At 44.8% G+C, this 12,243-nt stretch overlaps 1 protein-coding gene across 3 annotated transcripts; it reads left to right on the top strand.

Annotated features, from left to right (window-relative positions):
- Positions 1-397: 397 nt before the first annotated feature.
- Positions 398-12,216, top strand: LOC142880633 (immunoglobulin-like domain-containing receptor 2). Of its 3 annotated transcripts, XM_076014596.1 has the most exons (10): positions 398-672; positions 3,382-3,711; positions 4,403-4,522; positions 6,667-6,723; positions 7,588-7,734; positions 7,827-7,994; positions 8,228-8,341; positions 9,057-9,258; positions 10,163-10,823; positions 11,823-12,216. In XM_076014596.1, the coding sequence occupies exons 1-10, from the start codon at positions 633-635 to the stop codon at positions 11,856-11,858; spliced, it is 1,875 nt and encodes a 624-aa protein (XP_075870711.1). In that variant the 5' UTR covers positions 398-632; the 3' UTR covers positions 11,859-12,216. The 3 variants fall into 3 exon arrangements, with proteins under 3 accessions (XP_075870711.1, XP_075870712.1, XP_075870713.1); XM_076014597.1 differs by lacking the exon at positions 6,667-6,723; XM_076014598.1 differs by lacking the exon at positions 8,228-8,341 and having other exon boundaries at positions 400-672.
- Positions 12,217-12,243: the final 27 nt, after the last annotated feature.

The raw sequence follows: 12,243 nt of genomic DNA, 5'->3' as shown, positions 1-12,243 counted from the left end.
ATGAGGATGTACTGAATTGCCTTTACTTGCAAGATCACAAAACACGACGTCGTCTATTTGTCCTTTGTCTTTCAAGACTTGTTGACGGTCCCTAAGAAGATGCTGCTGCAGATGATGATGAGTAGATCTGTGAACTTTTCTAAGCTTTTTATTTTTTATTTTTTATTTTTTATCGTTTTAATGTAACCTTCATCATAAACGTATAGCTGATATGAGCAGATGGTATGTGTGTCTCATCAAGTGCCTTCAGCCCTGCGCGTCCTCTTGAACACCGAGCAGACATCTTCAGCTTTCGTAGGGAGGAGTTGAGTGGGGGGGGGCAAACAACTACACCAAACTGTTGCAGCACGTTTAAGAGAAGGTTCCAGACGTTACACCCAAGAAACAACTACGCCTAGTCTTTGAAAGACTGACTAGAGTGGATTTCTTTCGTTTGAGTTGAGCGCCTGTGTTTATTTGCGACCTACCCTCTCGAACCCCCTCTGTGTGTGTGTGTAGTGGTACAGTCCCGTTATTCGCAGTCTGGGAGTCCCGTTAGCCGCCGCTGCAGCAGCAGCGACCGAGACGTCGGCGAGCCGGAGACCTCAGCAACATGAAGATAAAGTGCCGTTTACTGAAAAACTGACTGGATAATGAACTTTCACCGGCTGGTTGTTTTACTGGCAGCATCAGGCAAGTCCATCCCCCCGTTCATTTAATTGGCTTTCTTTTCCGAATAATTAATTATTATTATTTATTTTTTTTGGACAACCGCGCAACAGGTTGATCCGAACAGCTACTTATCCTTGCGCACTTGTTTCAGACACATTGTTGTATTTGACACAGCAAGCTGCGTTTTTAATGTGCCAGATTAGATGTCGGCAGTGATTTGTCCTGTTAAAAAGAAACTGCCGGGATAGCCCCTCGGTATGTTTTTTTGTATCCTCAAAAATATGAACAATTTCTCTTTCCTGTTTTTGTTGACTGTGTGGAGGCTTGGTTTTGTATGTTGAATACAGCTGTCGAGCCTCACTTTGAGGGTGATGATTTGTGGAATTACAGTTGCAACATTAGAGAGAGTTGGTTTTATTTACCATTTGTTTGACATTGACAATGAGATGCAAGAAACATTTCTTAAATAAAATACACAGGGTTAAATTATGAAAATAATGTCAGTAACGTAGTACCCAATGAACTGACTGGTTAACTAGAAAATTAAGAATTGTTTATGACTTTAAATGATTATTATTCTAATTTCAGTATGCTTTACCACATGGATAGCATATTATTCATCTGTTATAGAGCCGTAACAATATCATTAGATGAGGACCAGTTAAAAATCTTTCTCCTTATCCTTTTACTTATCCAGACTCCTCCAAGCTGTAACCCTGCGTTATAATGCAACTAAATCCACCTTGGATATAAAACTTTCCTTCTCTCATCACAAACTCTCTACTGCATCGAGTCCTGTTATCAGACATTGTAACTATATCAAATGTATTGACGCGGAGACTCGGGAATCTTGTGTCCGGCAAATGAGTCAATGTGAAGGAATGCAGAACGTGGTAAAAGCAGGAAACGTTGCAGCGTTGGGGAGGAAAAGTCTGGCTGTGTTCAGGAAGCAAGCAGCGTCCCTGCTGAAGATCTTTGACCTGGACCACCGGTTTCAAACTGCAGCTTTTTGTGGCCGGTTTGCAGGTGGAGGCGTGTGTCCGCAACCTGCTCATTAGCTTACAGTGAATCACACCTGTGGCTGCCTTTCATGTAAACAGTAGTTCACAGTGACTTTTTGTGAATACAGCCCGCCAGTTTGTGAGTTTCTTCTCACCTTAGAACCAACAATATTCACAATGTAACGGTTGGGTTTAAATCTCTCGCTCTTTATTGGTCTGTTTCACCCGGCTGGAGGGGGACAGATTCTCCTATTGGCTGAGAGTCTGTGAGACCTCCCCCCCGCTCTCCTGACTCCTCAAGTGGGACAAAAAGGTGGTGGTGGTGGTGGGGCGGTGGTTCAGCAAATCCTTAACAATGCACTGTGCCATGAAAAAAGAGAAACAAAGAGAAGGCCGAACCTCTTCAGTGGGAGGAATTTAGGAGCTTGGTAGCCCCTCCCCTTTTTTCTGTTATCCTGTAGAAAATCAGCAGGCTTAATCACCGTCACTGTACAGATAAAAGTTCAGCTTCTCATGGGTGCAGGGCGGGCAGAGGAACCTCATTAGGCTCATTTGACCGCACTCAGTTGGTCATTGAAACAAATCATTTACACTGATGAACAAACCCAAATAACAGGCAACTGTTTAAATTTAAGAAAAGTTTTTTTTTTAATATATAATCTTTCAGTTAATCAACGCTGTGTGGTTTTAAAGTTACTTTAAAGTTATTTTAAAGTGATTGTGTCCAAATGAACATACGATTCATTGACTTGTAATAAGGAGACTGGCTCCTCTGCAATTGGCATAGTGCACCTAGCCGACCTTGCCTGCCCAGCACCCTATTCCCTTGGCTTTACGCGTTGCTTTAAAACAAAATAGTTCTTTTCAAATATGCTGCTTTTGACTATTTCATATAACTTGCATCAGTTGTCTCAGCGATTAGTTGCTCAACAGGCGCCTTCTGACAGTCTGTGATGTGTTATCTTCGAAAATGGTTCATGCTACAACAGAAAGCGCTTTGAAATCGCTCCTCTTGTCATTTCTGCATTGTATGTTTTAAATATTCCCGGCTTTATAGCGCAAAACAAGGATCTGTCACCAGCCGCGGCACGTCATGCTCTCTTGCCTGACAAGCTTTTCCATCAATATTTAAAGCTGCCGCTCGCTGCATCTCTTTCAGCATCTTTTGTAGATTAACACTGTGAGTGTTCCTAAGTATAGGCCGGGCCTGGTGGACTTGCTTTTGCTTGGATTTCCTGTCTTCTGGGAAATGTTTAGAGTGAGTTCCTGCCCCACCTAGACTTTAATATGAGTGCCATGAGCTGTGCTGCCCTCCCCCTGTGATGATAAACCTACCCCACCCCTCCCTCTCTGTAGGCACCCCCGCGAGACACACACACACACAATCTCACTGGAATTTAACCTTCCTGACCTCAGAATTGAGCAACAGACAACCCCCCCATACCTCCCCCAAACACAAGCAATGTCTGTTCCTGCCTTCTCTCTGTTGTGGTATGATGCGGCTTCACTCCCAGGTATATTTCTACACTCCTATGAGTCATCCACACACAGACAAAGAGCAATGGCAGCTGTGAACGAGACGGCGTCCGCGTCCTTTTCCTGTCAAAATGCATTGAATTATGAAGTGCCGCAGGTTTTGCCCAGAAGTCAAACACAAGAACTGTTTCAAAGAGTCCAGCTTCAACTCTTTTTTCTTTTTAGCTCATCCCTCCCGTCGTCTCTTCCACAGTGTGCGCGTGCGATGGCGTGCACGTCACCGTGCGGGAGAAGCAGCGCTACGCCATGCTCTTCCAGTCGGTGGTCCTCCCGTGTCAGTACCAGACGGCCTCCACCCAGACGCCGGTGGTGCAGTGGTGGTACAAGTCCTACTGCCGGGACCGCTCGCGGGACTCCTTCAGCCTGCCCGAGAGCCTGGCCGTGCAGGCATCCGAGGTGGGCGCCTCGTCCCACCTGGAGTGCTCCGACGCCAGCCGCACCGTGCGGGTCGTGGCCTCGGCGCAGGGAGCCTCCATGACCCTGGCGGAGCACTACAAAGGCCGGGACATCTCCATCGTCAACAGTAATGCCCCTATAATTTCCTTTGATTTTAATTTCAAAAACAACTAAGCAAAACCAAAAACCGTCGCAGCATTGAGCTATCAGGAAACAGAGCCGATTCCAGTGTGCTTTTCCTGTTCTCAGAATAAACCTCTTTTGTCTTCCTCTCATTATTATGGAGCAGCACAGGACGCACATCTAGGTCGGCAGATCCCTGCCCTCACTATTCACGCAAGGCTCATTGTTAAACCTTATCGAGACAAAACACCAGTCTTCTACCAAATGTGTCAGCGACGTGAACGTAGCTTGACTCACAAAAGGCCACATCCAAATAAAGGTTTTTAATTGTATACGTAAATCTCTTGTTACTGCTATCTTCACTACAAATTTAGTCGGAAAAAATAGCTTTAAAGTTAGAAATAAAATGAATATATTGGTATAAACAGTAAGACTGAAGGTGCTTTTTTATTGAAATCAAAATGTTTATTTGAGGGCTGTTTTTATGTGTACAAGGTGTTTTAGCTGGTTTTAAATATTAAGGAACAAAAGGTTACAACAAAGAAAATTACTCCAACTTATGTATCTCCAGTGTCAGTAAAGCGCAGTACCGTTGCGTTGCAATCTACAAATACATATCTTATATAGATGTATAGAGACTAAACATGAGGTCCTCGTCTCTGAGCAGCTCATGCATCAGAGTTGTTGTCCTGCAGAAGCCGACCTGCGTATCGGGGAGCTGCGGTGGGGCGACAGCGGCGTCTACTTCTGCAAAGTCGTCATCGCCGACGACCTGGAGGGGAAGAACGAGGGCCAGATGGAGCTGCTCGTGCTCGGTAGGTTTCAGTCACATTTTGATTTAAACCCTTGTAGTAATAATCAAATTGCTTTTGTTTGATCTTCCCTCCATTTGTTAGAAAAGAAATAGTCTAGATGTAGACTATTGCTAGAAGTAGTCTCTTTGTTGCTCTGCATTCCAGAGAGTCTTTCCAGCAGCATCCATGGAGACGGAGAGTTCATGAATTACACACAGTTGACGTGCTTTTGGCTGGACTGTACCTTGCCTTTGAAGTCAGTTCTCTCTCTAACAGTGCAGCTGACGGCTGTGTACTGTTTAATAATTACAAGAATCTCCTAGGCCAAGAGTCATGTGCGCCAACTAATACCTGCGAAACTGAAAGTGGCACGTACAGTGAAACACAGTGTGGAGGCTATTGTTGACAAAGGAAGACGTATCTTGAGCTGATTGCCTCGGAAACCAGACAAGAAAAGAGAGGAAGGCGGAGAAAGGGGCCTTAAACTCTTATCTCAAGTGTTTCTTCTTCTCTTTTTTTTTCTGGCCTTCTGCTAGTGGTAGCAATGCTTCATTCACAGGGCCTGCCTTCGGGTGAGCGCAAATCTGATTGTAATCAGCTCACAGGAGAGAAGTGCAGGGGATTAGAGGAGCGAGAATAACAAGACTACGCCGGCTTCTGCAATCGCTCTGCAATGTTTCCTCTGGAAGAAGCGGGAAAGTGAGGAAAGTCTAACGCCAGGCGGCACGTTATTTAAATTCCCTCCAGCGTCATGCGTGTTACTGAAAATCTGGACCGTAATGGTTTTGCGCTGGCGAAGTTTGAATGAGAAGAGAAGGCCTCACTGTCACATATGTCTAATTCACGTTGCTCTTGACAATACAGTGAGAATAGCTAACTGTGGCTCTGTTAAATTCGAGTCTTGCTCATTAGTTGACTAGTTAAATCTTTGCTTATCCCAAGACCTCGACCCCACCTGTATATTTGGAAATGTCTAGTTCTGTAATTAATGAAACAAAAGATGTCTGCTCTGTTTTTGCTCTGTATTTTAGCTGTCTTTCATCGCTAAGCTAAGCTATCAAACTCTGCAGTTGAACCAAGGACATATTTTTATGTACTCTCAAAAATCTTCAGTGTTTTTTTTTTTTTTTCTTCAATTGGTAAAGTCAAGCCAAATCTATTCACCCAGCACAAATTCAAGAAGCAGTGACTCCTCATTACTTCCAGTTAAGCCGTTCTACAACAAAGTATTTACCCAGCAACTGGTTTCTCTCTCACCAGCCTCCATATCTCTTGTTCAGTTTTTCACTTGGACTTTTTCTAAGGCTACGTGCACTCCTCTCGTTGCCTGGGCTCCACGCCCCCTTGCCCACGCTCGGGTTTCTCTGTGTTACTGACGTTCATGGTATGTAGATGACATTCCAGGCCAGGGATCCAGCACCACGTTTTAATCAGGTGAAAGGGGTACGGTGAGGTTTTTTTTCACTATTATCTCCATAGTAACGGTCTACATTAGTGCCAGTCAGGCTCACAGATCAGGCAGCGCCTATTTTTCACTCTAGGCACAGCCTTTAAGCAAACACTCTGAACACACAGAGCAAACTATACCTACGTGTCAGCCTCAGCAAGCCGCTTGTTATCAGTGATTTATATTTTTCTTGACCTTTTGGTTGATCTGGTGATTTTATTTTTTCTTACATGAAACACAAAAGAAGGGCTGTTTCACATCACAGGCACCCCACTCCTTTTTCTTAATGAGCTCCCATGTTGAACTCACCCAGAATACAATTTGCCCCAGTTTCCCACACACACACACTCTATTTTCTCTATCTGGTTCTCTCTGTCTCTCTGTTTCACACACACACACTGTCCCATTTGGCTCATTGCCGCTTGTGTTCTCCTGTTGTTGGCATAACTTATACCCAAACTGACCGCCGCCATTGATCCAAAAATAGTCGTCGGTCGTGTCAACCGCTGTCCTAAAGTCCTTCTGTGATACTTCAAATCTTCAAAGCTTCTTACATTTTTCTACATTTATCGTCACAGCTACGCTGCGTTACAGTAATTTTTTGCATGACTGTCAATCATTCACCCTGCTGCAAAATCCTCTATTTTGCCTGACCTTTGGATTCCTCGCTTCCTGCTTCCCCTGACGGCCTTCCCCTGTGCTCTCCCTCTCTCTGCAGGCCGGACAGGTCAGCCGGACGATCTGCTACCTGAGTTTGATGTGGAGTTTATGCCAGGTACGGCCTTTCACCTGCTCCTCTCTCTCTCTCTCTCACTGCCTGCATCCTCTGCCTGGCTTTTCTGTTCGCTAATGTTTCACTGACCAATCAAAGCTCTCTTTTGACTAACAAAGTAAGCTTACGTGCTAACACCTAATACTTGGCTGCATACACATATTCTTCCGACTTTTGGGCAACGATTGGAGTTTCTCAGAGAGGAAACGATGGATGAGCGAGGAGGTTTTAGATGCCTGTCACACCCAGGAAGTGTGTTATTAGCGTCCGGATGCCTCAGAGATATGGTCATGAATGCGGTTTACTGAGAATTCCCTTGAGTTCGCATCAAATTTCCACTTTAGGGCTCTGTCTGAAGTTCTTCTTTTTGTTTCATTATTGTTTTTTGTACAGTTATTTTTCATAATGTTTTCCATGTGAGAAACGCAGAAGAGGTGAAATGACAGACGGACTGTTGATCCTGCATGATGTGCTTTTTAAAAGCAAACACGAACAGAGAATTTGGGGGTCATTTTTTCCATCCCCCCAAAAAACAATTGGGTGACTGACTACATTTTGGGGGGGGGGGATTCAGATGGAAAAACAACCATCTAATTATTAATAATTACTAAAATATAGTTAAAGTAGCTATGGTTTTTATTATTAAAATGTATCATGCATCGGGAGGTCAAACCTGTATCGCTGGAGCTGTGACAGAAATCCTGTTTATATCAATATGCACCATCATAAATGCTGACATATACATTTTTTTTACAAGCTTGTTTTGCACCGAGGCCTGTCACTGTCCAGGAGGAATTAATGCACAATGTGTTGTGATATTCAAACACTGTAACCTGAGCTGTCCTACACTGTGTGTCTGTCTTGCAGAGTGGGCGTTTGTGGGCTCGGTGGTCCTGGGCAGCGTCCTCCTCCTGCTGTTTCTGGGGATCTGCTGGTGCCAGTGTTGCCCTCACTCCTGCTGCTGCTACGTGCCGTGTTGCTGCTGTCCCGACACCTGCTGCTGCCCACGACACTGTCAGTGGAGAGCGTTTCTCTCTTCTCTTCGTCCTCTCTCAGCCGTTCACTCGCCGTAGAGATTTACCTTGCTGCCTTGCTCTCCTGCGCAGTGTACGAGGCGGGGAAGATGGCCAAGAGGCACCCACCTGCTCCACTTCCTGTCTATCCCTACTATGTCCCCGGTGTTCCCACTGTGGTTCCTGTTTCTGTTGCTCCGTCATCGCACATGGAGCCGAAGATCACCTCCCTGCCCTCAGTGGAGACCAACTTAGCAGGAGGTGAGAGTTCATTTAAAAAAAAAAAAAAAAAAAGCTTTTTTTTTTTTTTTTACTTTTCCTGACTAACTAACCTTCATCTTGTCCTCGTCCATCATCTTCGAATCTCAATCTCTAACCAGCAGAATTACCCGCATGTTTATACCCTTCTTTTCATATCTGGGGACGGGCATTCATGTTTGTATGTGTGTGTGTGTGTGTGTTTGCATGCTTTTGTTGTGTGTGCACGTCCACAGTGCGCAGTGGGTATCGGCTGAAAGCCGGCACAGACCAGGACTCAATGAAAGTCCTATACTACGTAGAGAAGGAGCTGGCTCAGTTCCCCTCTGCCCAGATGGCTGCCCGCAAACGTAAGCCTGCCAAGACCGGGCCCATTCCATTCATCTGTGTGTCTCTGTGGGGATGTGTCCATGTTGTCTGTGTTTTGTTTGTCCCTCCTGTGCATGTTTTGTGTGCATTCAGTAGCGCGAAACCTTCTCTCACGCAATTTTTTTTCATAGCTTATAACTGTATCTCGAAATCAGGAAAGGTGTGTTGAAGGTGGTCCTGAGGGAGCAGCATTTGATAGGCTCCTGTTTGGGGAAGGCAAATTAAATCTAATCACAAAATGCATTAACTCTCCCAAAAAAGGGGAGTTTATTTTTGAGAATGCCACATAAAAAAATGCAACCGGCATTTTTTTATGATAATGATTCATTGTATCCATAACCAGCGGGAACTAACTGCTACGTTTATCCATCTCCAAGTATTATAGTTAGTTGACTTTGTCAGGGCAGGTAACTTTAGTGAAGTCATCAGTGCAGTGATTTGGACAAAGCTATAATCAGTGCACATAATCATATGTTCAGTCACCTCAAACCAGACATTAGGTCATGGACAGTGTGTTGCATGTTCTTATCTCCGACATCCACACATGATATCAGCAGACCACAACAGTCACGTCAGGTGTTGCACTGTGCTGCTGCCCACAAAAACAGTACATCTACAGTCAAACCATCTCAAGTTGCTTATTTAACCAAATAAGAAAAGTGAGTGCAGCTGCAATTGATATGTTTCTGCCAACAGCCGGCAGCATGTCTGAGCTGAGCTCTCTTCATGATGGCGGGACCTCAGACTTCAGACACACGTATCAGACGGTCCAGATGAAGGCGCTGCCGCCCATCGAGGACCTGGACGACCACCTGCCGCTGAGGGCGGCAGTTGGCACACAGAGTCGCAGGCTGCGGCGGGACCGAGGCAACCAATCAGACGACGAGCTGGACAGAAGGTAGAATGACAGAACCTTGGAGTTTGTGAAAGTGCCGGAACTGGAATTGTCAATTGTAATGAGGCAATGTTGAAAGGAAAATACTTTCCCCAGTTAGGGTTGTTTAAAAGTGTGACATCTGTGCTTGGAGACAGACTAGCTAGCATATGCTAACACTCTGAATGTAGCGGCCAAATGGAGGTTTAAGCCTGTGCAAAGCCAAGGTTGTTGAGTTGTAAACACGATCCTTTAACGTAGTCTAAATTTATTTAAGGTAAAATAACAACTGGTTAAAAACAAAAACAAAACAATCTTAGTTAATAACTTAGTTACAATAACTCAGGTTTACCATTGAATTATTCATAGATTTTGTGCTACCATACCGTAGCTGTGATGACAGACATACATCCCATAGTATCTGTTGGGTGACATGGAATCTGTAATTGCAGGGTCACGTCTCTTTAAAGGTCTCTGCGTGGCTCTCCATATTTGTGCTTTTATTATTTTTTTAACAATCAACATAAATGTATACAATATATAAACTACATTTAAAAAAAATATTTTAAATCATCATCATTTAAAACTCATATATGAAGACAGGCAGACTTATTTATTTATGTATTTATTTAAAGTTAAAATCCCAGTGATTGTCACATCCCGAAGGATACAAAATTTGCCAATCCCAACCCTGAATACTGAGTGTCAAGCAGGGAGGCAATGGGTACCATTTTTACAGTCTTGGGTATGGCCAGGCCAGGAATCGAACCCTCAACCCACCAGTCTCAGAGCGGGCACTCTTCCACTAGATCACCAAGCGTATTTCTGGGAGTGTTGGGATTGAGGGCTCCAGCATTGTTGCTGCATACCCCCCTGACACTGCGTAGCTGCACCCCTGCTCCCTAATGCCTATGTTACGCTTTCGTAGGTGGAACTGCCGCTCCGAGCACCTACAGAGGAAGACGCTGGGCAGAAGGGGGCGCACAGGCTCCCTGGACGAGCTGGAGGACTTCGCCCGTTCCTACAGCTCTCGAGGCCGGCGGGCGAAGCCCGCTCACCGGACCTACCAGCGTGACTACAGCCCACCCAGGCGTCCCTACAGGGACGAGGAGGACGACTGGGGCCGCCGCAGCCCCTCGCCTCTCATGCAGAAGAGGAGGGACACGTGGGACAGCGACAGACCCTCCCACCGCCCTCTTCACAGCCGAGGCTACGACGATACCCTCCTCAACAGCGCCCTGGAAAGCAAGGCCCGGGCGCGGGGAGGCGCCGCCAGGATGGACGAGGACAGCGACACCCCTTCCAAAGGCAGTTCCAGGGGGAAAGGCAGCAACAGTTACTACAGCCGGTCTCCTAGCAACCGTCCAGAGGAGGACGACCCACTGCCCCCGTACTGCGAGTTGGAGGCGGAGCGATACGGAAGGCCCAACCCCATGATGGAGCGGTACCGCACTGTGGATCCTCCCAGAGCTGACCGATACAGGACTACTGATCCGGCCTCCAAGCCTTTTTCTTACACCCGTCCCCAACAGGGGGCGTCCCACACCCTCCAGGGGGGTAGAGATGACAGAGAGAGGAGCCGGAACCTGGTGAGTTACCTGTAGCAGTGATGGGAACGTCTCAGAGAGTGAGCTTGGTGAAATTCTGCACTGGTCATTACGTTAACAAATCCCACTAAGTAATTAATCAACACTGTTTGTTTTGCTCAAATTTTGATTCATTTTCACCAAATTTAAATTGTCCCCTCACATCCATAAACACAGGGAAATGTTTGAATTGAAATTGCTTCCTGTCAGTTTGCGTTCCCTCCTTTCAATAATTTGGAAGGAAAAAAAAGATAATAGTTATTGTAAATATACTCAGGAAAATTGTAGAGAGGCAAAATAGAAAAGACAGTACTGAATAATTGAAACTCTATAATGGACAAAATAAATCTGATTTATTAATTTCATTCTGACTGCATTAGTATGATAAATGCTTGGAGACACTTTGACACCCTGCTTACCAAGGAATATGGTTAGATATTCTGTTTATTGTTGTTTTATGCAGCAAAGCAGAGACTATCAACAGGAATTAACAATAGAAGTATCTCATTTCAGCTGTATTATTAAGATTATCATTACAATAAGGCATTGCAACTATACAACAATACTACAGATGGAAATAAATGTAAAGCTTGAAATGTATATAAGGCATGTTTTGGATTAATTTAGATCTTTTCATGGGATTAGTTGACACCGGAATAACATCAGCTTGGTAGGCCTTAGAATCATAACACACAATGTTACACGGATATACTGATTGTCTCTTGTTCAATGTACATAAGAGATTTTCATCAGTGTAAAAGTGTTTTACACAATCTGTGATATAGGAAATGAAAGTCACCAGAGATCACGTTTCACTTCAGTATATAACAAACCAACGCATTCACGCTTTCAACCATGACAGTATTGCAATCGTCTCGCCATCATCACCTCTAATGCTGCATGAACTGCATGTTTTCGGTCTCGTCTGGATGGAAGCTGGATACTAACCGAGCATGGGTGTGAGTGCGAAACCTCTAACATCTGGCTGTATCTCTTTAACAGAGCGGCGCACTGAGCAGAGACACTCTCATAGTGTGACGAGGGCCGCCCGCCGGTTTTCACCTGCACACCGCCGCTGCTCAGCACATTACACCATCCTCTGACGCCGACGACTCATCTCATGATAAAACTGCATCAGACACAGACTGTAGTGGTTACGTATGCATGTGTAGTGACTGAATGACTCGGACTTGTGCCATTTGTTTCGCTGTTCCACAGGACCTCATACTTCATTCTTCATACTCTCACTTGCAGTGTGACTCAGGTTTGCTTTGTGTTTTTGTTTGTCCTGTTGTCTATTTTTACCATATGTAAGTACTGTATCTTTGACTTTTTTGGAGAAAAAAATTGCACTGTTTAAATATTTTTAAATAAAGAAATTTCTTGAGAAATCTGCTGTCGACTAATGTCAAAATATTTAAGG

This window comes from Nelusetta ayraudi, unplaced genomic scaffold (assembly GCF_046127955.1).
Source record: "Nelusetta ayraudi isolate G7.1 ecotype Tasmania unplaced genomic scaffold, CSIRO-AGI_Nayr_v1 ptg000169l, whole genome shotgun sequence".
Lineage (NCBI taxonomy): Eukaryota > Metazoa > Chordata > Actinopteri > Tetraodontiformes > Monacanthidae > Nelusetta > Nelusetta ayraudi.
This window is presented reverse-complemented; position numbering and strand designations above follow the sequence as displayed.